The sequence below is a fragment of the Cricetulus griseus genome, chromosome 7 (assembly GCF_003668045.3).
Source record: "Cricetulus griseus strain 17A/GY chromosome 7, alternate assembly CriGri-PICRH-1.0, whole genome shotgun sequence".
In the NCBI taxonomy this organism is placed as follows: Eukaryota; Metazoa; Chordata; class Mammalia; order Rodentia; family Cricetidae; genus Cricetulus; species Cricetulus griseus.
In genome coordinates, this window is record NC_048600.1 from 44,273,434 (window position 1) to 44,300,247 (window position 26,814).

At 51.4% G+C, this 26,814-nt stretch overlaps 4 protein-coding genes across 6 annotated transcripts; 1 reads left to right on the plus strand and 3 right to left on the minus strand.

Moving 5' to 3' along the window:
• Positions 1–3,362: 3,362 nt before the first annotated feature.
• On the minus strand, positions 3,363–9,778 carry Syngr3 (synaptogyrin 3). 2 transcript variants are annotated; one of them, XM_027424965.2, is made up of 5 exons: positions 8,952–9,778; positions 8,147–8,488; positions 5,444–5,681; positions 4,810–4,952; positions 4,382–4,731 (listed from the first exon to the last, which is right to left on the minus strand). In XM_027424965.2, exons 2-5 carry the CDS (start codon positions 8,243–8,245, stop codon positions 4,522–4,524), a joined length of 690 nt encoding a protein of 229 aa, XP_027280766.1. In that variant the 5' UTR covers positions 8,246–8,488; positions 8,952–9,778; the 3' UTR covers positions 4,382–4,521. The 2 variants fall into 2 exon arrangements, with proteins under 2 accessions (XP_035303894.1, XP_027280766.1); XM_035448003.1 differs by lacking the exons at positions 8,147–8,488; positions 8,952–9,778 and having other exon boundaries at positions 3,363–4,731; positions 5,444–5,955.
• A 1,594-nt stretch (positions 9,779–11,372) lies between these two features.
• Gfer (growth factor, augmenter of liver regeneration) lies at positions 11,373–13,862 on the minus strand. Its single transcript, XM_027424970.2, has 3 exons — positions 13,514–13,862; positions 12,986–13,182; positions 11,373–12,080 (listed from the first exon to the last, which is right to left on the minus strand). The coding sequence occupies exons 1-3, from the start codon at positions 13,748–13,750 to the stop codon at positions 11,918–11,920; spliced, it is 597 nt and encodes a 198-aa protein (XP_027280771.1). The 5' UTR covers positions 13,751–13,862; the 3' UTR covers positions 11,373–11,917.
• A 68-nt stretch (positions 13,863–13,930) lies between these two features.
• On the plus strand, positions 13,931–18,544 carry Noxo1 (NADPH oxidase organizer 1). Of its 2 annotated transcripts, none has more exons than XM_027424967.2 (9): positions 13,931–14,099; positions 16,273–16,372; positions 16,466–16,546; positions 16,681–16,783; positions 16,871–17,048; positions 17,188–17,369; positions 17,580–17,693; positions 17,927–18,044; positions 18,148–18,544. In XM_027424967.2, exons 1-9 carry the CDS (start codon positions 14,005–14,007, stop codon positions 18,380–18,382), a joined length of 1,206 nt encoding a protein of 401 aa, XP_027280768.1. In that variant the 5' UTR covers positions 13,931–14,004; the 3' UTR covers positions 18,383–18,544. The 2 variants fall into 2 exon arrangements, with proteins under 2 accessions (XP_027280768.1, XP_027280769.1); XM_027424968.2 differs by having other exon boundaries at positions 16,708–16,783.
• Positions 18,545–18,674: 130 nt separating this feature from the next.
• Tbl3 (transducin beta like 3) lies at positions 18,675–24,976 on the minus strand. The gene is made up of 22 exons (XM_027424966.2): positions 24,828–24,976; positions 23,276–23,327; positions 23,098–23,193; positions 22,965–23,012; positions 22,726–22,867; positions 22,564–22,648; positions 22,315–22,485; positions 22,158–22,233; positions 21,993–22,086; positions 21,715–21,896; positions 21,485–21,626; positions 21,319–21,377; positions 21,122–21,225; positions 20,517–20,664; positions 20,200–20,430; positions 20,036–20,106; positions 19,801–19,957; positions 19,665–19,723; positions 19,327–19,430; positions 19,169–19,240; positions 18,909–19,067; positions 18,675–18,814 (listed from the first exon to the last, which is right to left on the minus strand). The coding sequence occupies exons 1-22, from the start codon at positions 24,866–24,868 to the stop codon at positions 18,705–18,707; spliced, it is 2,403 nt and encodes an 800-aa protein (XP_027280767.1). The 5' UTR covers positions 24,869–24,976; the 3' UTR covers positions 18,675–18,704.
• Positions 24,977–26,814: the final 1,838 nt, after the last annotated feature.

Below are 26,814 nucleotides of genomic sequence, written 5' to 3' on the forward strand. Positions count from 1 at the left end.
CTGCACATAGCTGGTGTCGTGAGTATCTCTGCCTCTTGAGTGTTATCAGGAAGCCTGGGTACATGCACTTATTATATGCCATGATGTAAGCCTAGAGGAGTCGATTGGCAGCAGGGGTTTGTTCACAGGAAAAAGCTGGCAGTCCCACATAGAGCTAAGGCACTGCTCAGGTTTTCCAGAACAAACCTGGCCATACATGACACAATTCAATACCCATGAAACTGCCTTTCAAAAATAGGAGTACATGGCTGGGCTGTGGTGGTGCACGCCTTTGATCCTAGCACTTGGGAGGGAGGGGCAGGTGGATCTCTGAGTTACAGGCCAGCCTGGTCTACAGAGTGAGTTCTAGGACAACCAGGACTACACAGAGAAAATAAATGTGGGGTGAGGGTGGCAGGACAGGGCCAACAAAATGGTTCAGTGGGTAAAGTGCTTGCTGCCAAGCTTGACAACTTGAGTTTGATCTCTAGAACCTACACAATAGGAGAGACATTTTTGAGACAGGGTATCTACATAATCCTAGTTGTTTTAGAACTTGCTTTGTAGACCAGGCTACACATGAACTCAGAGATCCGCCTACCTCTGCCTCCTGAGTGCTGGAATTAGAAGACATGTGCCACTATGCCTGGCCTCAAACATAAAGTTTCAAGGGCATGGGTAAGGGAATTACAATAAGGTGGGTTTTTTTGTTTGTTTTTTTTACAATAAGGTATTTTTAAAAGAATGGATTATAGTGCGAGAGAGGTGGAGGCAGGAGGCTCAGATCTCATGTTTAAGAATAGTTACAGGCCTATGAGCCCTAACTCTGACAACAAAAAAGGGGGGCAGGAGAGTAGTTAGATGTGTGCCTCGTGCTGGCAGACCCTTAAAGAGGCAGTTGAAAACCCCCTGGAACTGGAATTACAGATGGTTATGAGCTGCCATGTAGGTACTGGAATTAAGTCCTCCTGAAGAGCAGTCAGTCAGTACTCTTTTTTGTTTTGTTTTATTTTTGTTTTTGTTTTTTCAAGGCAGGGTTTCTCTGTGGCTTTGGAGGCTGTCCTGGAACTAGCTCTTGTAGACCAGGCTGGTCTTGAACTCACAGAGATCCGCCTGCCTCCCAAGTGCTGGGACTAAAAGCGTGCACCACCAATACCCAGCCAGTCAGTATTCTTAATCACTGAGCCATCTCTCCAGCCCCAAGTCTAGTTTTCTTAACAGAGGAACTAAAAAATACAATAAAGTCAGGAATTTAGGAAGGTGACTCCAGAAAGTATGAGGCCAAAGCTTATGCCCCAGATGCCCATATATCCTACAGACTTTGCCACCAATCTGGTATCAGACTAGACACCGAGGTTTTGTTCACATGGGCCAGGTCTAAGTAGTATCATAATATCAAAAACAGTTACCTAATGGAAGGAGCACCCTGGAGGCAACCAGGTCGATTACTTACCAAAGCAAAAAAAAAAAAAAAAAGTCAAAAGAATAAATAAATAAATAGCATTGAGTCTGGCAGTGACGGCGCATGCCTTTAATCCCAGTCAGCACTCGGAGCAGAGGCAGGAGGATCACTGAGTTCCAGGCCAGCCAGGGTTACACAGAAACCCTGTTCTGAAAAAAAAAAAAAAAGAAGAAGAAAGATGTTGCGTATTGGGTCTGGGATGTAGCTCACTTTGAAGAGTGCTTGCCTAGCGTGCCCTGGGTTCAATCTCTAGCAGTATGTAAAGCAGGTATGGTGGTTAATGCAAAGGCAGGTGCCACCACCTCAGTCAGCAATCAGGGTCAAGGGATCATCACAAGTTTGAGGTCAGCCTGGTCTACACATCAATTTCTAAACCAACCAGGAGTATATAATGAGACCCTGACTATCTCAAGGAAAAAAGGACAAATTTTGTGTGATTTCATTTATATGAACTATTTAGCATAAAGGTGGTCATAAATTAGAGGTTACTATGTATGTGGTGGTTACACACCATAAATCCTAGCAGAAGTAGGAGGATCTGAGTTCAAGGCCAGCCTGATTTACATAGTTCCTGGACAGCCAGGGCTATATGGAAAGATCTTGTCTCAAAAGAGGGTTGGGGGTAGGGGCTGGAGAGATGGCTCAGTGGTTTAGAGCACTTACTGCTCTTCCAGAGGACTCAGGTTCAATATCCAGCACCCACATCAAATAGCTCACAACCACTTGTAACTCCAGTTCCAGGAAATCCAGAGCCCTCTTTTGGTCTCCACAAGTACCAGCACAAATGTGGTATACATTCACACAGACACATACATGTACATAAAAGAAAACCTTTTTAAAAGGGTGGGCAGGGCATGTTCAAACAGGCCTTTAATCCCAGCCCTCCTAGAACGCAGAGATCTGCTTGTCTGCCAGCTTGGTCTATAGAGTGAGTTCCAGAGAAAGAAACCCTGTCTCTAAACAAAACACTGGCATACAAACACATACTACAACAAAAAAAAAGAGAAAAGGAAAGGAGAAAAGGGATAAAAGAGAAGAGGGTCTTCTGCAGTTGGCTATTTTTACTTTTTGCTCTTTGGGGGCCTGCCACCCAGCTCCCAAATAAATACATGGAGACTTAGTCTTTCTTATGAATACCCAGACTTAGCTTGGCTTATTTTTAACCATCTTGTCTAAACTTAAGTTATCCTGTCTACCTTTTGCCTCTATGTCTTTCTTTACTTCTTCCTCTGTTGCTGGCTGGCTATGTGGCTAGCCCCTGGCATACTCCTCTCCTCCATTTTTTCACTCCTCCCTCTTCTATTTATTCTCTGCCTGGCAGCCCTGCCTATTTCTCTCTCCTGCCTAGCTATTGGTTGTTCAGCTCTTTATTAGACCAACCAGGTGGGTCTTTTGTTTTGGCTTGGTTTGGTTTTTTTTTTGTTTTTGAGACAGTTTCTCTGTAGCTTTGGAGCCTGTCCTGGAACTCACTCTGTAGACCAGGCTGGTCTTGAACTCACAGAGATCCACCTGTCTCTGCCTTCTGAGTGCTGGAGTTAAAGGTGTGTGCCACCAACACCTGGATCCAATCAGGTGTTTTAGACAGGCAAAGTAATATAGCTTCACAGAGTTAAACAAATGCAACATAAAAGAATACAACACATCTTTGCATAATTAAACAAATATCCCACAGCATAAATGAATGTAAAACATCTTTAGTTAATATTCCACAATAGACTTCGGCATTTTCAGAAAGCCTGCACTGAGCAAATTTCACTAGACCAAAGGGATCATAGATGTGTGTGTGGTCTATCTCTAAAACCTAGGAGTCAGTCTGATCCCTACCTTCCTACCCCCAGCCAAATTCTGATTCTGATGCCCTGAGCCCCCAGCCCCCAGCCTAGCAGGGATAGGGGTGAAAAAGATTCTAGAAGTACCTTAGTTGTTGTCAATGCATTTACAGTCTTTATTGTAAAGAAGTTGCAGTCGTAACAGAGGACACTGAAAATACACAATCACGGATTGTTTTTTCAGAAGAGAGGAATAGATCCATATATACAAAAATTGTAAACATGTTCACTTAAATAGCCACATAACTGGTCTATGCTACAACGTACAGGGTTGTCACTCAACTGCAACTCCACAGGGAGGCATTTTGTCTGGAAGAATGAGATATGGCGATACATTTGGTTTTGACTTGATGTGTAAAGCCAGCTTCAAGCAATGCATGAATAATCTGCTATGCACAGGGGCCTGGTCTGGGCCTTAAAAGGGAATAGACAATAGAATAGGGAGGGATTGGTTCAGGAAGCCAAGGTTAAGCCATTTACAGGAATGACTCTCTCCAGCAACACCCTGGGCAGATGAGACCTTTAGTCCTCTTCTTATAAGAGGCCTGTTTTGCCTATCACCCAGATACCCAGCTGTCTCACTCCTCCCTAGGGAAGGTCTTCTTACTGAAGGATGGGTACCCAGGCCCATAGCTGTCTATGCCTTCCTGGCCAGAAGCACCCACACCTGGGCAGGAGCCACACAGAGAGGGGCAGCTTAGGGGGGGCACTATGAGATGAAACCTGAATCACAATCACAATACCGACAGGACTGAGCTGCTCTAGGGATCCTGCAAGAGGAAGAGGGAGCCTCTGGATAGGGTGGACCACCATGATAGGAGCCAGGGCAGTCACTACCCAAGGGACATGGGACTGGGAACAAGGGCCATAACTCCCACCTATGGGTGCAAATAGTCTGGTCATCAGAAGCCTCTGCACCCTGCCCTGGAAGGCAGCTGAACTTCTGACCCTAGAGTGGACAGGTAAGCCCCGGGTTGGCTGGCCCATGAAAGGAATGCCTCCCAGGGCAGCCCACTCTAGGCAGTGCTGCTTTCTTCTAAGGGCCTTAGGACTGGGACCTCTAACTAGGGGAAACATTGTTGGGACAGTCCAGGCGCCCCAGGGAAGCTACTCCCCTTGGTCCCAGAGGCCCACAGCAGCCACCTTCTTTGTCCTTGGCACTGGGACGGCAGGACCCAGGAAAGGTCCAGAAGGCCTTGAGGCCTACGATGGTGAGGTGGCCTTCCAGCCCTGGCCGGAGCCTAACAACTACTAGTAGGCAGGCACCTGGTACCCTTTGGGGCTGGTGTCCAGGGTTTCGGTGAAGGGCGGGCTCTGGTATGTTTCTGTGCCCTCCACACCACTGCCCACTGGGTAGCCTGGGTAGCCCTGGGCAGCCCCTGCACCTAGCTGATCTGTGGCGAAGAGAGACATATCTGTGCCCAGGCGGAACCGCTGCAGGGCCTTCACGGTGAGCGCCACCTGGATGGGAGAGCCAGGGTCAGCTGGAGTGAACCCAGGGACACTCCTGACCCCACCACCGACAGGACCCACACTCACCCAGCTGAGAATGGAGAAGAAGCTGAACGCGATGGCGGCCCGTGCCGCATCCCCAGCCTGCGCCGTGCCTGGCCCTGGCGCTGTGCGCTGCCACTGATTGGTGAGGAAACAGAAGCCTACGAACCACAGGAAGGACCAGACCCCTGCAGGTAGGGACTGGTGATCAGATGGTGTTCCATCATCAGAATCTGTGCTCTAACTGAACCACAGGACCTCGCGCATTCAGACAAGGTGCAGTGTCCTTCAGGTTCACCAGCAAATCCCTATTTACAGGACCTCCAAGGCCAGCCCCTTCACAGCCCAGGCTTGCTCCGCTGTGCCCCGAGACCTCGTGCGCTCCCAATGCAGGGCTCCCTGTGTACCTTTAGGTCCCGCCCTCTTGTGGCTGAGTCCTACTGGCCCAAAACCCTGAGGCGCCATCTCACAGCCTGCTACATCCTCGAAAGAAGCCCAGCAGCAATCCCCGCGCCTAGTCCCATTTCTTAGAGACCCGGTCACGCCCCCGCAAAGACCCTTGGATCTCCCCGATCCAGTCAGGTTGTACCTCTTCAAGCCCCTCTAGCTCAACCACCAGGTCCCGCCCCACTGCCACGCCCTACATTAGGCCCCGCCTCTCACCGCCGGCCTCGCCCACCTGAGAAGCCCAGGTCCAGCAGCACTGCGCGGCGGCGGTCTCGGACGCTGCTGATCTGCTGAAAGCGCACGTCCAGCAGCAGGAAGGCCGCGCAGGCGATGAAGGCCCCGAGACCCAGCACGATGCCGAAGCGACAGGCGCCCGCGTTTCCGTTGAAGACGCAACGCAGCTCTGGACCGCTGTCCGCATTCACGTAGCCCTCGTTGACTATGGGCCCGAACACGGCTATAGAGAACACCTGCAGGCAGCAGGTCTAGTTTAGGGCTATCAGGCCTCCTTATGCCACTGCCTAAGGCATCTGTTGCCCCTGTCAAGAGCCCAAGTGTCCATGCTGTCCTAGAGTTCCCCTGCAGCACTGAACCCATCTCCCCACCCTCTTGCATATTGAGGATTTAGTAAAGAAGCTGCACCTGCAGGGCGGTGGTGGTGCACACCTTTAGTTCCAGCACTTGGGAGGCAGAGGCAGGCGGATCTGTGTGAGTTCGAGGCCAGCCTGGTCTACAAGAGCTAGTTCCAGGACAGCTTCCAAAGCCACAGAGAAACCCTGTCTCGAAAAACAAAAACAAACAAAAAAAGAAGCTGCACGCCTTTAATCCCAGCACTCGGGAGGCAGAGGCAGGCAGATCTCTGTGAGTTCGAGGCCAGCTTGCTTGGTCTCCAGAGCGAGTGCCAGGATAGGCTCCAAAGCTACACAGAGAAACCCTGTCTCAAAACATAAAAAAAAAAAAAAAGATCAGAGGAAGACAGCCTTGGCTACATAAGACACTAATAGAACAATGAATGATACGGGACTGATGAGATGTCTCAACAGTTAAGAACACTGGGTATGTTCTCTTACAGGACCAGGGTTCAATTCCCAGCACCCACAAGGAAGTTTATAATTGTAACTTAGTTACTAGGGATCTGATGCCCTCTCTGGCGCTTTGCCAGTATCAAACACACACATGGTGCACAGGCATTCATGCAGAAAAGTACCCATAAACATAAAATATTAAAGACACGACTCTTTTTATCCCCTTTATAAGGAGGCATATTAGGGTTCCCACAGTGAAGTCATTTCTCAGGGTCATATGACTGATAAAAGTTGTGGCTCTTCTGCAGCTCTTGGAACCTATGGCCTCCCAGAGTATACTTAAAAGAGCGGAGACAGCTGGGCGGCAGTGACAAAGTCTTTAATCCCAGCACTTGGGAGGCAGAGGCAGGCAGATCTCAGTAAGTTCAAGGCCAGTTCGGTCTACAAAGTGAGTTCCAATACAGCCAGGGCTGTTAAACAGAGAAATCCTGTCTCAAAAAACCAATAAATAAATAAATAAATAAATGTGTGGAGACAGGAACCTTCACCTATATGGATGACTTCCAGGATTGTGGTGGGCCAAGGCACTGTTGAGGGTAACTTCAAGGGACAGCTGTTTAGAAAATATGCAAGTATGCCAGCCTTTCCCCTTTTGAACTGGACCTCTGCACATGGAGCTGTGTGTCTGCTCCTCAGTGTACCACACAGAGTAAACTGACCTGGCTAGGATGTCCACTAGCAATAGTGAACACCAGAAGTGCCCCTCCCACCCCCCACCCCCCCTCCCACCCCCCCACCCCCCACCCCCGCCGTGAGTAATCAGTTACAGTGTCAAGTAATCAGTTACATCAATCAAGAGCATTTGGTATCTAAAACTGACAACTGACTTCTAAGGTTTGGACCATCCTCAGTACCTCCTGCCTGCCAGTTCTTAGTGGCAGGATGGAAGCAAACCAGTCATTTTAAACCAGACACTTCTAAGTCTAGGTAGTCCCGTGTCTCCAAGAAATGTTCTCTAGTCTCAAATTGTATTTCACTCCTCTCTCACCAAAACTCCTTGATAATGTAGTCATGTAGTCATGGAAAATGCCACAGCATGGACATGTCCCTCGAGAGCAATCCACAAGTCAGGACCAAAAGAGTCTTGCTTCAGTCCACGAGGTCTTGGGGGGAGGGGCTGCCCCACCCTGGGAACCGCCCTCCTCCAAGACAGGCATGGAGATTAGATGAGTGCCCGCTGGACAAAATCCAGAATTTGGCACCCATCTCCTAAATCTTCTGCCCTAGGGTTTAGGACAGGCAAGACATGCATGAGTGGGATAGATTACCCCCAGTCTACAGCTTCCATGCCATTTCCAGGAAGCCCTCCCAGATGAACCCCACCTAACTATACCAGAGGAGCCCCCTTGCCCTCCTTCAACTCACAGCTAGACCTAACTGGTCTAGGAAGGACCACCTCCCTTTAAATGAAATGAACCTGGTGGATTTATGATCTGGCAAAGGGAAGGAACTGCGCATTCCTCCTTGGTTACCATACCCCCCTCTCCCATCTGGAATTTAGTCCCTGAACCCCTTGGAGAATCACATTCACAACCCTGTGCGCGCTTCCAGGTTTTGGGAACCGGAAAAACGAAGAGAAGGCTGAGGAAGGGGACTGGATTAGACCTAAGGATAAATTGAGGGCTGGGGGAGACCAGCGGTGACCTCTCAAGGTCTATTGGTAACAGCCGGCCCTTCCCCCGCCCGCAGGTGGGCGCGCCTAGCCATGTGACGTCACCCCAACCTGCGGCCGGGGGAGGGGCTGGCGGAGAGGAGGGTGAGGGGCGATGGGCAGGGGGCTGGTGAGGGTGGGAGACAGGGATGTTAGGAAGATGGGGTACTGGGAAGGGGCTTGCTTAGGGGCCACTCACCCAGGACACGACCCTCAACAAGGTCTGGGGACGCCGCGCGAAGCTCACGGGATCCAAGGCAGCTCCCGCACGGCCCGCGCCGAAGGAGGCTCCCTCCATGGCGGGACCTGTGCCTTCTGTCCGTTTGTCCCGCCGACCTGCCCGAGACCGCCCGGGGCTGCTGCTGAGGCTGCTGAGGCTGCTGATGCTACGGATGCTGCCGCTGCCGCTGCCGCTGCCCCGCCTCCCGGGAGCGCGCGTCGGCTGCGGCGGGGGCGCGGGCGGGGCCGAGCCAGCGCCCCCGACTGGGTCCACGCGCTGGGGGCCTGAGCCCTGCCCTCCGTCCTTCCTGCTCACCGTTCCCTGTATGACAGAGTCGGAGATGAGGACATTCTCTGGAAGACTAAACGAGGTTTAGTCATGGGTTTTAGAGGTAGACAAGAGAAGGTAAAGACTGACTGAGCTCAGATCTTGCCACGGCCAAGAGCATCGATAGGACAAACACATCATCCTGCTTTTCTGACCAGGAGGACCTTTTGGTGAGAATGTAATGGGAAACTGAGGCATAGTATCATGCCCTTTGTATTCAGGGAGAGAGACCCAGCCCCCAGCCCCTAGTCTTAGAAGACCGGGGGTAAATCACTGGGGGCCTTTCTCATTAGCCCTTTAATCATGAGAGAAAATCAAAGAACACCTAAGGAAAGAAGACCCTGACCTCTCTCTGGCTGTGAATGAATAAAATATCAGCTCAGAGATGTTGTACACACTTGTATTGCCTGTGGCTCACATCCCCACTGCATTATGGCTTCTCCTTCACAGGCTGTACCTTCCTAACAGGGTCAGGTGAGAAGAGTGGTGTCTGCCTTCAGGGGAACTTGTCTGGGAGGCAGACAGGGTCCACTGTGGCCAGCAGGAGTGAAGGGTGAACATCTCTGTTCTCTTCTGGCTGGGTCATGTCTTCCATAAACTCTCTCCATCTCTGGTCTCCAGGATTGATCTGTAGCTATTTAATCCTGAGTGCAAGGAGGGGAGAAGTAGCAGAGATAAGATCTTGTCCCAGATGTTATCTAGTTACCCTGGCCCCTGCTGGGAATCCCACAGACCCACTTTATGCTCTTTCAGTGCCAGGATGGTAGGAGACCGAATGGCTCTACCTTCATGGTCACAACAGAAGCTGGGGTATAGTAAAAGATCATGAGTGAGACCCCTAGTTGTCTCTCTGTCTTCCCTGGGACCAGAGCCAGGTATAAGCAAAGTTTACACATATTAAGACTATGCAGTGCCAAGCACTTCACTGTGACCTGTTCATTCGTCAGAGGGAAGTGTAGCTGGAAGTACCTGGTCCAGTCCCTCAGGAAACCCACTGGTTCTGGTATGAAACACACTTCAGCCTAGTTGGACACAGATGCAGTCCATCAGTTTGGGCAACTCTCTGATACCTCAAATCACATTCCATCCCATCCTCTTTTAGCCACGGGCAGAAGATGTTACCACCCATTTCTCCCTTTTCCTTCATAATTTTCTTCAGCACCCAAAAATACAGCACATTCTTTGAAAAACAGTTCTTTTGGGCTGAGAATATAGCCCAGTGGCAGAATGCCAAACAAAAAACTTTTGGTTACACTTCTGTGTACAGGAAAAAAAAAAAAAAAAAAAAAAGCTATCTAGCTGGGCGTTGGTGGCGCACGCCTTTAATCCTAGCACTCGGGAGGCAAAGTCAGGCGGATCTCTGTGAGTTTGAGGCCAGCCTGGTCTCCAGAGTGAGTGCCAGGATATAGACTCCAAAGCTACACAGAGAAACCCTGTCTCAAAAAAAAAAAAAAAAAAAAAAAAAAAAAAAAAAAAAAGCTATCTATTACCCATCTATTTCTAGTATCTCTCTCCCTTCCCCCCCTTTCCATCAAAACCCCCAGTATGATCAAGCCCCTACCCTGCATCTGGCCAGGCACTTCCACCTGCATTTCAGAATCAAGTTTGACTCTCCTGGTTCATCCATACAGCATATACCTCCAATGACTACCTCATAGCCCCATTCCCATTGCTGGGAATAAAACCCAGGGTATTATGCATGCCAGGCAAGCATTTCCCTCTGAGCTACATCCCTAGCCATTATGAACTTCTTGAAAGTCCCTTTTCTGTCCTCCATTTGCCAGATCTGTGGGCTTGTGGGGCCTTGGGACCCTTCTCCCTCGGTTGACAGGGTCTCACTATGTAATGTTGGGATTAAAGGTGTGTGCCATCATGCTGCACCCTTAATTCCTTTGTGTTGCCTCTCGTGCTCTGTATGTGCTGGCAGCTCTCAAATGCCAGCTCAAACTATAACCTTCCTTTACACTAACTACAGTTCTACTTGTCTTCTCCTGGATGCCCTGTGAACAGGGACAAAATGAAGGTTTTGATTTTTTAAAAATACATGTATTGAGTTATTGGTTTCCCCTCTCTCATTCTCAGGTCATTCATACTGACCTGGAACTCAGTATATAGACCAAGCTGGCCTCAAACTTCACACAGAGATCCAACTACCATAGTCCTCAGTGCTAGGGCTAAAAGTAAAGACATTTGTATGTGTTTTGAACCAGGCAGTGGTGGCACATGCCTTTAATCCTATCACTCAGGAGGCAGAGGCAGGTGGATGTCTGTGAGTTCCAGACCAGCCTGGTCTACAGAGTGAGTTCTAGGCCAGCCAGGGATACACAGAGAAACGGGGGCGGGGGGGGGGGGATCAACAGACAGGGACAACAAATAAATGTTAAGAGTGCTTGGCCTGAATGTATTTGTGTGGGCTTTTGTACCTGGTACCCATGGAGGTCAGAAGGTGTTGAATCCCCTGGGACTAGAATTGCACATGGTTGAATCACTATGTGGGTGCTGGAAAAGTAGCCAGCACAAGGAAGTCATGTGCAAGCTAGTCCTCACCCACAAAAGGGCCAACACAGGAAAGAATGATATCTTTATGCTGAGAACTGGGGCTCCCACTGCTGCTGGGATGCTCTGGTTGGGAGCCTAGCCCAAGGACAGATGGAGCTGAGCAGATTCAGAAGAGCCCAGCAACTAGAAGGTGTACACTCAGAATCCAGAAGCCCCCTTGTCATCTTCAGCTTCTTTCTCACCATGAAGAGCTTGTCTCAGCTGCTCCATAGTGACTTCTGCCAGAACTTCAGACAAGAGGACCCAACTAATCACAGACAAGCAAAAGCAGGCCTGTCCATCACTGTAATTCCCAGTACAAAGCACACAGAAACCAGGCCCTAAGTCACTTCATTTTATTTTGGTCTCAAACTCTCAGAAGTTCAGGATCATCTGATCCTGGATCTGCTGACAGGCATGTTGTCATAGCTGTAGACCATGTGCCACAGGCAGTGGGCAGTATGGTGGGTACACCCTAAGTAAAAAGTCCTACTAGAGCTGGGGACAGAGTACAGAATAGACAACTCAGTACCATGCTTCAATTCTGAAATGGCACAGAGCTGCCAGTTCTGTAGGCACCCCTGGTTATGCAGTAGGAAGCCAATGGTCCACCCCATCTTCCTACGGGGCAGCTATGTCCCAAGTGTATAATGGGCAAGAGGCTGCATTATAAAGGGTATAGGGTAGCCTCTCTCATCTCTAGTCCCTGGGCACCTCCCCTTCTTAGCCCTGTGGGTAGGGTTCCCATTGGCAGTGTCCTAGGGACCCCTCTCCAAACACGGGAACAAGCTTTGGCTCAGATGCACTTTAATCAGCGGGCTGTCCCTCCAGCCAGGTTGCCCATGGACCCTGGCTAGATGTCCCACATGCTCTGCTCACAATCTTCTAGTCACAGGAGCCGTCCTTCCAGCCGTCACGCCATCGCTCATCTACCTTTGAACAGTCAAAATCAGGCTTGCCCAGCTTCCGATTCACCTCATTGTGCAGGCGGCACAGCCACTGGCTGAAGGAGACTCGAGTGCTTGTGTCTGGCTGGTTCCTGCCTATCCTTTGTGACAGAAGCACAGGAAGAACATAAGATGTTGACTCCTTTGTCCTTGCTAGGGCCCAGGACAGAGAGCTGGGGCACTGCTTTGAATTAAACTTGGGGATGCCTCTATGCTCTAGGGGGATGTGAAAGCCAAGAGCAGGGTTGACTCTGGAGTTTCCTGGACTTGTGCAACTCCCAGGGCTGCTCACTCGCTCACTTGACTTGGCAAGAGCCCAGAATTAAGATTATAGTAAAGCAGGCGACTTTACAACCTTGTAACAATCAGGGAGCCTCACCCCATGGTCTCTAGCCCCAGGCAGAGTATAGACAGGTGGGGCCTGGCACAGTGTTTCTTGGCACCAGAGGCCTAGTTCAGCAAGAGATACCCTTCATTCCTAACTACCCAGGCTTCAAATAGCAAGTGCAAGTGCCTAATAGGTCCAACCTAGAAATACCTATAAAGAACAGATTAAGTTAAGCCAATGAGTGAACCAAGTTTTTTTTTTTTTTTTTTTTTTTTGTGTGTGTGTGTGTGTGTGTGTGTGTGTGTGAGTGTTGGCTAGACCAGGCTGGCCTCGAACTCACAGAGATCCACCTGTCTCTGCCTCCAGAGTGCTGGGATTAAAGGCATGGGCCACTAACGCCAGACTTTCATTCCCATTTTTAAAATCGGTAACCACACCGAGAGATTAGAGAAGTTAAGCAACATGGAATCTTAGCTAATCTTCCTAAAAATTCTAAGGCTAACAATTCACAGACCTAGGCTCTGAGGAGGAAGGAGAGGGCTCCCATGACCCAACATTCGTTTGAGTGGTCCCTCTTCTAGCAACCTGTCACCTCTGCATCTATTTTTCTAGTCCCCTCTCTATGGCATCCGCCAGGCCCCTTTCAGGGCCTTACTGGCAGAGGTAAGGCACACTTACCTCTTCCTTATGTCTTCCGCACACTCCTTGCAGGGGTAAAACTTGGAAAATATATGTATGAACTGGGCCATATCTCGCTGTTGTTCTGGGGTGGGCATGTCCGGGTAATAGGCGGCCAACGTGTGGAGAAAAGCCCAGGTGTGGCGACCCAATTCCTCCCGATCCTGCGGACAGTCCTCCCTAAACTTGATGTCCCGCTGCAGAAGTAGGCCGACTACGGGTCAGTTCATTCTTCCCCAACCAGAAGCCCACAAAATTCCAACCCAGTGGCAGATTGCTTGTGTTGCACGCCAGAGGCCTTGGGTTCGGATTCCCAGTATCACCAAAAGAATAAAGGAAACAAGAATGCTCCCCTTTACAGTTGGCAGCCTAGTAAACTGATCGGCCAGCCAGTGGCTGAAGGCTCAAAGTCCGACCCTAGGGGTGTGTGTGGGTGAGGGGGTGGACATGTTTAGGCATAGCCAACCCTGAGGAAACCCGGTGTGGGGCGGGGGACCGGGACTGGGCGGTCAGGCGGGGTATCTGCACCTTCTGCTGGGTCCGCATCCACGACTTGAAGTCCACGCAGGCTCGGCACGGCGGCTTCCCGTGCTGCAAACCTTGCGGCCCCGGGGCTGAGGCAGAGGCCGCGGCGTCCCTATGCCCGGTGCGGCGGCCCCGCGCGTCAGTCACCAAGTCGTCTGTCATCTCAGAGCGCGCGCCGCCGGGCAGGAAGGAAAAGAGACTGCTGCGAGAGGCGCCCTCGGGCTCGCTGGGCGCCGCCATCTTGCCGGCGTACAGACGGCGGGGCCAAGAGGGCCTCCAGAAGGCCGGCAGGGCGAGCGCGCACGCCACTGCCAGCGCGCGGCGGCTGGAGCGGGAAAGGCGGCCGGGGGCCGAGCTCACGCTGGGGAAGGAGGCGGAGCCTGGCGGCGGGGCGGGGCTGGGGGTCGAGGCGGCGGCCCGGGTCTCGGCGGAGTCGGAGGCCCCGGCGCCGGAGGAGCCGGAGCGGGAGGCACGGGCCGAGGCGGCATAGGGGGATGCGGCTCGGGCTCTGGTTGTCCGCCGCGGGCCGGGCGTGCGTGGTGCATGGGGGAGCTCGGGTTTCCTCCCGCAGTGTAGTGAGTTGTGGAAGGTGCGCTGCGGCCCCGCTGGGAGGTCGGGCTGAGACGAGGTCTGAGATGCTTCTCTCGTCGCCCCCATCGCTCGGTTCAGACCTTTACCCGCTAGCGGCCAAGGTTGGGGCCTTTCTGGCGTACAACGCGCCCACCTACACGCTTCTGGGTGCTTGGCAACGCGCGGCGGGGCGTGGCCTCACAGAGCAGGCAGCGCCAATGGCCTGGGTCGACTTTTGCCCTAGTTACTGGGCCCCGCAACTTTGGGAGAGGCCTGGGACGCGTCCTATAACATTGGCGGGGGGAGGTTATTATGCCTATTTCAGCCTCAAGAATTCCTTTTTTTTTTTTTTGAGACAAAGTCATGTAACTTGGACTAACTTGGAATTCTGTTACGTAGCTGCCACCTCTTCTAGTACGTGACTTAGAAGCCTGGGCCATCACAGGAAGAATTCTTTTCCCTCTTCCATGTGTTCATTTATTCATTCTGCAAATATTTGTACAGTGGTACTCTGCTCCAAGCGCTGTTTCCGGCACTGAACAGAACAAGGAACAAGCTTCCTTCCCTAGCCTCTTTAGCCTTTGACCAGTAGTGAAGATGGGGAAAACCCAGTCACAGAAATAAATTTTATTTACAAACTGATGAAAGCTGGGTATAGGGTGTGGGAATATAGCGCTCCTAAATTGGAGACCCTTAAGCACAGGCCCCATAAAATGAGAAATCAGCTCAGGCTATCGCATTTTGCAGAAGCACCAAAGGCCACTGGGGGCAGGACTCTGGGAAGGTAGGAGGCCAGGATCCAGAGCTGGGCAATGGCCCACCAACCATGCTAGAAATTGGGATTTGTTCTAAAAGCAGTGGGAGACGTTGGGCAATTTGGGACAAAACTGTCTTGGCCTGATCCCATTTCTACTTTGCAAGATTTCTTCTATTTTTGTTAGAGTGATATTTTTGACAGAGTTTCTCTGTGTAGCCTTGGCTGTTCTGGAATTCGCTCTATAGGCCAGGCTGATCTCAAACTCAATAGATTCTCCTGCCTCTGCTTCCCTCCCGAGGGCTGGGATTAAAGGTGTGCAGAAGCAGATCTCCGTGAGTTCAAGACCAGCCTGGTCTACAGTGTGAGTTCCAGGACAGTCAGAGCTACCCAGAGACCCTGTCTCAAAAAACAAAAGTGTGATCACCACTGCCCAGCTTTTTATTTATTCTTATGTGCACTGGTGTTTTACCTGCATGTATGTCTGTGTGATGTCAGATCCCCTGGAACTGGAGTTACTGACAGTTGTGTGTTGCCATGTGGGTGCTGGGAATTGAACCTGGGTCCTCTGGAGGAACAGCCCAGTGCTCTTATCTGACTCATCTCTCCAGCTGGGTGGATTAAGAGACAGGGAGGAACTTCTTACTAGACAGAGTTGGGGCTCCTCTGTGTACATCTCAGTGAGAGTAAGCAGGTGGGTGATGAGAGGGGCTCACAATTCCTCTAGGTCCCTAGTGGTAGGTACTCAACCCTTTACTACTGCTCTCATCTTCCATTGTCTCTGAAATAGCCTGTATGTAAGAACCAGTTGCTTAAGGAGATGTCAAGGTTTGGCCAAGGAAGGAGGTAGGTTTCATGGCCTAGTTACATGGGTCTCAACCTTAGCTGCTCAGGAGCCTGAGGCAGGAATATCCCAAGTTTAAAGCCAGCCTTTGCAAGTTAGCTAGCAAAACCCTGTCTCAACCCTCTGCCCCCCCCCCAAAAAAAAAAACCTAACTTAAAAGGACCCAGGTGTGAAATACTTGATTCAGATGATAGCAATGTATAGCCCCACAGGCAAATTCAAAAATCAAGCTGTTAGACACACCCTGGGAGTTACAGCAGGGTGGGGGAAGAGGCAGAGGGGGCAGGTGAGGTTGAGGCGGTACTTTAGGAGGAGCTGCCTACCTCCATTGTTCCCTTGGCTGAGGGAGAAAAGGAGCCCCAGGTGGCAGTTCCAGCCCCTTAGAGTTCTGTTTCAGTACAAAGGGCTTCATTTTTTCCTCCTACCTGCCCTGGCTTACCCCTCCCCCTAGCACAGTCCTGCTGTGATGAATTCTCTTAGATTTTGTGCTTGAAGAATAACCAGGAAACTGAAAGGTTTCCAGGTGTGTATGCTCTGCAGGGACAGTTTAGGGCAGTGTTGGGAAATTCCACTTCACTTTTTCCGGCTGCTCAGAGCCCCTACAAGCACCCTGCAGGAGGCCACAACCATGGCGGGTCCTAGACACCCAGTATCAGCGCATGCTGTAGCCCTGGTGCAGATGGAGCGACTTCAGGTAGGACCATACAGCCCCATCCTCCGCTACAAAGAGGCAGAAGGGTAGCTGACAAAATCTTAAGAGAGACGGAAACTCAATCTTCCCTCATAGACATTTGCCTTCTCTGTGCACTGGTCAGACAACAGTGACTCGTCTGTTCGCCGGAGCTGGGATGAGTTTAGGAAGCTCCAGGTAAATAACATGGGACTATTTCAACAGGGTGGCTCATCCTCCAATCCAGAGGCCAATAGCTACATGACCTCCCTTCCTGCCTGTAGCTCTCTCAGGGACTCTTTCCTCCCTTTGGGGGTTCTCTCCACTTTCAGGGACTGACACCCATTTCTTCCCCTCAGAAGATCCTTAAGAAAACCTTCCCAGTGGAGGCGGGCCTGCTCCGGAGATCTGAAAGAGTTCTTCCCAAGCTTCCTGGTCAGGCTTGCAGGGGTCACAGGGGTGGTCACAGGGGTAACAAGTGTGGGTGAGAAGTCCCAGTGTGTTCTTGTGACACCCGGGCAGATGTTCCACTGCTGACACGTCGGGGGCATACTGGCCGAGGTCTGGTACGTTTGCGACTGCTGGACACCTATGTACAGGCACTGCTGGCAACCTCAGAGCATGTATTGAGGAGCTCAGCACTCAATGACTTCTTTGCACCAAAACCTCTGGATCTGAAGCCCATGCTGCCTCCTGGCAGGTGACTAATGTACCCTACTCCCAGCCCATGTTCTTGTTGGAAGGGCAGATGAGAAGCTGGGCTGGCCTATGTATAGATGGGGAAGGGGAATTCCCATCCTTTCTGCTTGTTTCTCACGTGTGTTGGCTGCCCTGCCCAGCCTGGTGATCTTGCCCACACAAGAGGAGCCCTTATCCCAACCTGGAAGCAGCCTTGCCATTCATAACCTGGAGGCTCAGAGCATGCGCTGTCTACAGCCTTTCTACACCCATGACACAAGGGACAGGCCTTTCCACACACAGGCTCAAGAAATTCTGGACGTATTACTACGACATCCTTCAGGTAGAACCACACAGTATTAAGAACCTGGGGAAAACTGGGCAGTGGTGGCACATGCCTTTAATCCCAGCACTAGGGAGGCAGAGGCAGGAGGATCTCTGAGTTCCAGACCAGCCTGGTTTACAAAGCAAGTTCAAAATACAGAAGACTTGCTCTCTGATCAAGATGGGTGCAGGCCTTAGCATTTAAGCCCTTTCCTGGCCTCTTCAACAGGCTGGTGGCTGGTGGAGAACAAGGATCAGCAGACAGCCTGGTTTCCAGCTCCCTACCTGGAGGAAGTAGCCCAAGGCCAGGGCCAGGAGTCAGACCTGGCTTTGCAAGGCTGTGGTATGAGTTCACCCCTACCATAAGCTCACCACTAAAAATGGACCTTGTGGCAAGGCTGAGACCAAGCCCAGGAGGGAGGTGATAGTGGGGCACCAGGCATATGGGTGCTGCTTACAGTCAAGAGAAAGTTCAAGTGGGTTTCAGAGCAGTCCAGGGTATCTAGAGGGAAGATCAGGGAAAGGTCAGGACTCTGGCCTTGCAGTTCTTTAGTGATCTCCAAACACCTACCCTAGGGACGCAGTTCTGTGCTACCCAGGCCTATGAGGGCAGTCGCACTGATGAGCTATCAGTGCCTGCAGGGGCACGTGTGTATGTGCTGGAAACCTCAGACCGCGGCTGGTGGCTGTGCAGGTACATGTGTGTATGTGTGTGGTGGAGAAGTGGCGGGTGCTGCCTGGCAGGAGGGGCACATAACATCAGGTAAATCCTTAACCCAACCCTGCCTTTCTTATAGGTACAACGGACGGGTAGGCCTGTTTCCTGCAGTGCTGCTGCAACCTGAAGGGCTGGGCTCCCTCCTGGGCAGGCCAGGGCTCCCAGATAGTGGGAAGGAAGACAAGGTGACCAAGGACAGGATTGTTCCCCCTGTAGTACCAAGTCGCCCCTGTATGAGTGCCATCCAGAGCCGATGCTGCTCCATCACCTGCAGGGCACTGGGACAGGACCAAAGGACCCAGGGTCCCTTTTGAGGATTTGTGTAGCCCCGCAGAGAGGTTATACTGTCAACCCCAACCAGAGGCAAAGCAGGGATCCAGACCTGTCAATCAAACAGGATAGGGTGGGGCTCAATGGCTGGCAGGGCCAAAGAGCAACAACTTCCCTTTCCTCTAAATAAAACTGGAATGACTTCACCCGATGTCATTGTGCCCTGAGGGACTTCAGGCAGGGGCAGAAGTGGGCTTGAAATCTGTACAGTTGAAATCCCAGTGGGCCAAATGTGGCCAAGAATTGGGAGAGTTTAGTCAGATTCACATGAGAAGCCAAGGTAGAAAAGTGCAACTTTTATGTGTCTCACAGGGCTGGGGGAGCAGCAGGGAGTGGCGACAGCTTCATGTTGTGCCACAGGAAGTCCAAGAAGGTGGCTGCTTGTAGTGTCCGGCTAAGCCGCTGAAAGTGCCGCTCTGGAGGAAGATAGAGGAGGTTGGGGCTGTGGGGAGACAGACATGTCTGTGAACCCACCAGGGGCTTCCCTAGACCCAGGGCCATGTCGCATACCAGTATAGGGCAGCAGGGCCTCCAGTGTACCCCGCACACCCTCATAGGCCAGCAGTTCCTCAGGGGTCTCATGCCGCAGCAGCACACCGAGCACAGCCTGGGCTTCATGGCAATGTCTGGAGTTGGTATTCCATGTGACACAGAAGCGCAGCAGGGCCTCTGTAGGTATAGAGGTGGTCACCCTGTTTGCTGGGCCATTCCACCATATTCTGCCCACCAGGCCACCCCCCTCTCCAGACTGGTCCCAGCCTGGCCACAACCTTTCTGGTCTCGTCTCAGTCGGAGCACAGTATCTTCCAGCTTCTCACAGGCCTCAGGGTCCCTCCGGATGGCTGTGAGGGAAGTCAGCTTAAAGAAAGGGTTTCTTGGTCCCTGGAGCCTCCCCCAACCCCAGCCTGGTCCTGGGGCAAGTACTGACCCTGGATAACAGTCAGCACAGTGTGGGGACGATCCAGAGAGATGGCAAGTCCTACTGCCCGGAGATAGCGCTTCTCATGGAGCAGGTTGTCTAGTTCTTGCTGCCTGGTGGGACAGGGGAAAAGACATTGTCAATCAGAGACCCTGGCTGGGCCAAACACCCACAGGTGTGAGCCCTACCCCAGCCTGTTTCCTATGCCTCACAGCAGGGAACATACAGGGGCCTACTGCTGCTGAGGGGATTCAGGAGGTGCTAATGCTGGAGACCTGCAAGGGTGCTGTTGGGCACGCAGAGGTCTGCTGAGGATATGCAGCCAGTTCTACTGAGCCCAGACTTACTTGATCACCTGCTCTTCCCGTTTGGCCTGCTCTTCTGCCTGCTCGGCCTCTGTCACATCCTGGGATCAAATTAGGATCAGACAAGCCCGAGTGCTGACCTTTGCCCTGCCTCATCCCACCCCTTAGGGTTCACAACCTTCCAGAGAATGATTCGGGAGTCACTGCCACCGGTGATGGCATGGTCATCCAGTCGGCTACAGTGTAGCCCCCAGACCTTGTCCTCGTGAGCATCCAGGGTCCGCACACACTCATTGCTTTTAATGGTCCACAGCTTCAGGAGCCCATCAGAACCACTGAGGTTGACAATGGAAGGACTCAGTATAGGGGCATGAGCCCCACTACACACCCCAGCCCTCGCCTAGCCCATTCACCTAGACAGCAGCTGTGAGCCACGGCTCACAAAGGCCACCTTCAGCACAGAAGCATCATGTCCCTCAAACGTCTGCAGGGGAGAGATAGAGAAACCCAAGTCTTATGGGTATTTGTATGAAGTGTTACTGGCAGGGGTGGGGGTGGGGCTAGGGGAAATACTTACCTTGAGACAACTGAAGTCCTGCAGTGCCCAGAGCTTGATGGTGCCATCAGCAGAGGCTGTGGCCAGCACCTGGTCTGTGGGTGAGAACTGGACATTCCAGAGGCCACGTCGGTGGCCTGAAAAAACACCCAACAGTTGGCACTGAGGCAAGGCCCAAAGCTTAGCTGTGCGGTCCTGTGAGCCCGTGGCTAACAGCTTGTCATTGGGGGAGACAGCCAAACTGTTGATGTCCTGTGATGAGAGCAGGTGACAAAACTCAGATCCCATTACACGCTAGGGCTCAGCCACACCACATCCCAGAGGTCACGCATAGGTACTTTGTCATGGCAGCGCTGGGTAGTCTGGGCCTGGAGAAGCATGGGGCCACTGTCCACAGCTATGTTCTTGGACAGCAGGGCTTCAGGGAGGGGCCATAGCTTTACAGTGCAGTCCTGACTGCCTGTCACCAGGAAAGATTCTTTTAGCCTGTAGTCAAAAAGGAAGAGGGAGACTCTGCTCAGGCCCAAGGATACTGTTTGCAGAGTACCAAGCTCTGGCCTTATAAATCATGATCAGGACCAGAGGGAGCATCTCAGGATGTAGATTGGCCTACACTGCCCCCAAATGCCTCTGCCTGCACCATCTACCCTCAGAGCCACCATACCTAGCAACTGGTCCCAACCACAGGGTCAAGCTCTTAATGAAGGGTCACCTTCTCCAGCTGGACCTTGTTCAGTGAGTGATATTTTCTCTATCTTAAGTCCTTCCTATTTTGTCTACCTGCCATAGCACCCAAGTCTCCCTGGGCCTCTCCTCTGTTCCACATCCTAAAGTCTCACATGTGGCCAAACCAGCACACTCATTCTCCACTCTGTGCTAGAAACCAATGACTCCAGCCTCTACTTCTACTTAGATACCCCTGAGTCCAGTCCTGATCCACTACCTAGAACAGCAGATGGTGCCCACGCTGTGTGTGTGTCCGGAGCCCTGAGCTACACAGGTCACCTGGCCAGCCTTGTTCATCCTCCAGATGCGTATGCTCTGATCCTGCAGATAGTAGGGGTTCAAGATGGGTCAGGTTTTGTTGCCTTTGTTTTCACCTGGGAGGCCTGTGCCTTCATTTCTTGTATAGGGTCTCACCTTGGCACAGCTGACAAAGAGCCACCCCTTCCGGAACACATCCAGGGCCAGGACAATGTCTGGGAGGGAAGGGAAGCATGGTTAGAGATCAAGTATACAAAAGAGGCAGGGAAGGGAAGCTGTCAAACCAGGCTAAGTACCAGGGATGTCAGAGGGCTTGACCTGCCTGTGTGACCGTGGAGGATTTGACAGGCCAAAGTCTGCAGCTCAAACACTTTCAGGCAAGGGCTGTTAGAAGCCACAACAATGTGGGAGTCATTGGGCCCAAGGAACCGAACATCCAACACCTCCTCGCTATAGCCAGCAAACTGTGGGAGGCAGGAAGGTCACAAGTGAGGGACTGTATGAAAGGAAGCCTAATGCCCAAGCCCTGCACTGGGCAGAACAAATGCTTACCTGTTTCTGCAGCTGTAAGGAATGTGCCTCATAGAGTAGCAGGTTGTGATCAGTGGTGACAGTGAGAAGCAGGCCAGCAGTGCGGGCCAGGGTACAGTGGGTCAGTTCCTGCCCTAGGCCTGGCATTTGTGGCTGGGTGTATACACACTGCCCGGAAGCTGCCTCCCACACACGGAGGATCCCTGTGTGAGGACAAAGGTTGTTGGAGGATGAGGTCCACAGGCTTCACCCAGAGTCGTCCCCCCCCCCCAGTCTAGATGTGGCAAGCCTCCCCACACCTTGGTCACCAGCTGTTAAGAAGTGTAGGCCCGAGTTCTTGACACCCAGTGCAGGTGCTGGCTCCTCAGGCAATAGCACAGCAGCTTCTATGCTCTGTGGATGAGAAGGGTCAGAGCCTATGCAGCCATGCCTCCCATCCCTGCCCCTGGCCTACAGGGCCATACCTCAAACACTGGCACTGTCCTTGTGGCCTGGTAACTCTGAAGGTCCCAGACTATGCAGATCTTATCACGGCCAGAACTGAGGAGAAACAGATCCTTCGGTTCTAGTTTCAGCCTTGGCCTCCCCTTCTACCCAAGCCCTATGTGGCCAACCACTGACCTGAGCATGGTATGGCCATCCTCACTAAAGGACAGAGAAGTGACAGCACTGTAGTGTGCAGTCAGTACAGCCACACATGAGCGGTCCTGCAGTGACCACATGCGGATAGAGGTGTCCACGGCTGAGGAGAAGAGCAGCAGACGAGTGGGGTCTGGATGGAAGGCCACCAAGCTGAAGAAAGGTAGAGACAAATTAGCTGTACTTCCAAGGGTGGTACCTCTACCCACCCTTCTTCCATCACCCACTCACTGAACGACGCCGGGTGAGCCTCGAAGGTGGTGTGTCCCATAATGTTGCACAATGTCCCAGACACGTATAGCCCCATCACAGCCACCTGTGGGAATGTGTTTGAGGTGAGGGTGTACCTTGTGCTTTGTGCCCTCCAGCGTATCTACCTAGCTGCCATCGTACCTGTAGCTAACAGTGTAGAGGTGGCATCAAAAGCCATGGAAGCCACAGGGGCTGTGTGTATCGCCTTCCACAGGCGAGTGACAGTGCCTTCTCGCCAGGCCCATTGAGCCAGCAGCAGTGCTCGGCTGGCTGTTACCAGTACCTGGGGGAAGGAGTAGGATAGTATAGTGTAAGACATGTTTGCCAGATCAGTGTGGAAGGGAGGTACCAGTGCTAACCACCACCCCTACCCATCATACTTCATTATCAGGACTGAGGTCAAAGGCAGTAATGTCCTCTTGATCCTCCTAAGGGGAGAGTGGCAATACAGAGCACTATAAGAATATGATACCCTCCCCTCAAGACCCTCACATCTGCCCAGCCTGTCCTCACCTGCTCCAGGCTCCGAAGCAAAGCCCCTGAGGCCACATCTAGGATGTTGACTTTGGTACCACAGACACAAAAGAGGTGGTGGCCAGTCCGGTCCAGCTAGGGAGAAAGGGGGTCTCAAGCAAGAACCACTCAGTACTCCCTACCCTTTTACCCCCTAATTGCTTCTGGAGATAGTTACCTGTGCTTTCCCACCCTTGTAGAAAGGTTCAATCTTTCGCTCAATAGCATAGCTGGAAAGAGAATTGGATACTGAATGATCACCTAACTCCCTTGTCCCATTGCCCAGCCCTGCTCTGGATGCTCTCCCAGAGATTAGCCAAATCCTTGACCTTGCAGAGTGTCTAGGCAGCAGCAAGAACCCAGGGATAAGCTAACAGCTCAATGGGTGGATGCTACTATCTTCACATTACAGAAAGGTTGAGAACCAGAGTTCTGTGGGGCTCATGCAGTTGTCATACAGCTCGAAGAGGTGGGTCTGAATAAGGTGAAGGCAGTCCAAGCTTCAGAAGAGAGGTTTTGGGGGGGCTCCCTGCTAACTGGGGGAGGCCAGGAAAAGGTAATATACTCTCAAGGTCTTCACCAGTGAGGCCCAGCATGCCACTACACTACCAAGTCTCCCTCCTCCAGCCTCAGCCTCATTTGGTTTCTCCCCAGCTAGCTGTCATTTCTGGGATCTGACTACTGCTGTCCCCTTTCCCACTTTCTCTACTGCTTTGGTCCGAGCCATGCTGAGTGGCCATTCCAGCCTCCTCACTGGGTGGGTGCCTTGCCTATTCTCTAAAGGTGGGTGCCCTTGAGAACAACTGATGGGTGTCACTGTGGTGCTCACAGCTTCCCTTCTTCTCACATGCTTCTTCTGTGACCTTGCCCAGAAGGACTTCCACCTGTTTTTTTGTTTGTTTTGTTTTTTTGAGACAGGGTTTCCTGGCTGTCCTGGAACTTGCTCTGTAGACGAGGCTAGCCTGCCTCTGCCTACAGAGATCCACTGCCCTCTGCCTCCCAGGTGCTTGGGATTAAAGGTGTGCATCACTACCACCTGGATGACTTCCTTCCTTCCTCTTTCTTTTTTCTTTTTTTTTTTTTTTTTTGGCTTTTGAGACAGGGTTTCTCTGTGTAGCTTTGGAGCCTTTTCTGGAACTAGCTCTTGAAGATCAGACTGGCCTCAAACTCACAGAGATCCACCTGCCTCTGCTTCCCGAGTGCTGGGACAAAAGGCATGCACCATCACCACCACCCAGCCTATCTTTCTTAATGGTCAACACTGCGGCACCATTGTTTCTGGCCCAGGCCCTGTGACAGGTCTTCTGCCTCTATCCTGTATGTGGGCTGGTCTGATTTTTCCAAATCCAATGACCCTACCCTCACCCCCTAAGTCCACTCCTTGGAAATCTGCCCACCAGAATGAAACCAGTCTCCCATACTCTGCAACCAGTTAACCATCAACAGAGATGCTGTCAGCACTGAGGCTTCTCTTTGCTAACGCTTGATAATCCAATCCACTGAAAGTCGATGAAAACTGTACCTGGAAACTATACACTACTGATAAAGGCAGTGTCTATCCCTATCCTAGCACTAACAGAGCTGCACACAGCCTGGGGAACTGACTGAGAGGACTCAGAGTCCCTTGTATCAGTGTGAACGCCCCTCCTAAATTCCTGGCTCTCTTTTCCCGGTTCCTCGAGCAGTGAACCCATCTCCCTTCGTCGTCAGCGCCTCCGCTCAGGACTTACTTGGCTTTGAAGCGACTCACTCCGGCCGCAGTCTCGGCCATGCCTGAGAACAGCAGATTCCTCCAAGCTCAGCAGCCTTTCGCCGCGTGAAAACAGGCAACGCGCTACTCTGTATTTCAGGGCACGTCGTGATGACATCACGAGCTACAACTACTTGACGCCATCATCATGCGCCCTGGGAAACATCTTTACTGTGGGTACCGGCTACTGCGACCAGAAAGGGAAACTGAAGGTGTTTCCAGCATGAAGGCTGGCAGTGGCTACCGTGCTGAACGTCTTGAATTTTATTTTTATTATTTATTTACTATTTTTTAGTTTAGTTGTTTTTTGTTTTTTTGGTTTTTCGAGACAGGGTTTCTCTGTAACTTTGGAGCCTGTCCTGGAAATCACTCTGTAGACCAGGCTGGTCTCGAGCTCACAGAGATCCATCTGCCTTTGCCTCCCAAGCGCTGGGATTAAAGGCGTGCGCCAAAAAAAAAAGCAATGAGACAGCCTGGCGTTGGTGGCGCACGCCTTTAATCCCAGCGCTCGGGAGGCAAAGGCAGATGGATCTCTATGAGCTCGAGGCCAGTCTGGTCTACAAAGTGAGTTCCAGGATGACCAGAGTTACACACAAAAAAACCCTGCCTCAAAAAAAATAAATGAATAAATAGATAAAATTTAATTTAAACTGGGCAATGGTGGTGCACGCCTTTAATCCCAGCACTCTGGAGGCAGAGGCAGGTGGATCTATCCATGTGAGTTCAAGGCCAGTCTGGTCTAGAGAGCGAATGCCAGGACAGGCTCCAAAGCTACACAGAGAAACCCTGTCTTAAAAAACCAAGAAAAAAAAAAAACTTATTAAGGAAGATTCTGGTTATGTATTCAGTTAGCTTTAGGCTGGTCTGAAACTGGTAGTCAAGGTTGACTTCAGGCTTAAGATGTTTCAGTCTCTTGAATACCCTCAATTATGTATATTATGTATATGCCACATGACTACCTACCTGCTATAACATGTGTGGAGACAGAGGACATGGAAGTAGCTTTTTTTCTTCTACTGTGAAGGTCCCAGGGATGAAACTCAGGTTACTCTCAGTGAGCCATCTTTCTGGCCCAGGCCTTTTATTTTATTTTCAAGACAGGGTTTCTCTGTGTAGCTCTGGTTGTCCTGGAACTCCCTCAGGCTGGTCTTGAACTCACAGAGATCTGCCTGCCTCACAGAGACGTGCCTCTGGAGTGCTGTGATTAAAGGTATGTACCACCACTGCCCATTTCAGGGATTTTATCTTAATGTGAGTTTTAAAATTGCTTTTGGCCTTGGCATGTTTGCACAGGCCTTTAATCCCTACACTGAAGAGGCTGAAGTAAGAGCTCTGTGAATTCTACCCCCCACCCCCACTCTACAGAGGGAGTACCAGGAGCAGCCAGAGTTGTTACACAGAGAAACCTTGTCTCAAAAAAACAAAACAAAATCCACAAAGCTTTTGTTTTAAACTGTCAGGGATTTATCTTAGGTCTGGAGGTCAAGGAGGAAGCCAGTCATGTTGAAAGTTCACTATCCTTGTGATGGCTATTCTTAGTTCCCAATTTGACTATATTTGAGTTAACCAAAACCCACGGCTAGGTATACCTGTGAGGGACTTTCCTTCCTTCCTTCCTTCCTTCCTTCCCCTCTTCTTCTTATCTTTTTTCTTTTTGGGGTTTTTGAGATAGGGTTTCTCTGTGGCTTTGGAGGCTGTCCTCAAACTAGCTCTTGTAGACCAGGCCAGCCTCGAACTCACAAAGATTATCCTTTCCTGCTTCTGCTTCCCTAGTGCTGGGCTTAAAGGGGTGTGCCACCACTGCCTGGCCACACTTAAAAGAATAAGGCTCTCTGGAACTAGAGTTACAGATGTTATTAGCAGCCATATGGGTGCTGGGAATCAAACCTGGGACTAAAATCCAGGGTGTATTTCTTTCACTGGCTCTGATTCTAGGAACAAAGTGTTTCTTTGGCACTGGTTTCAGG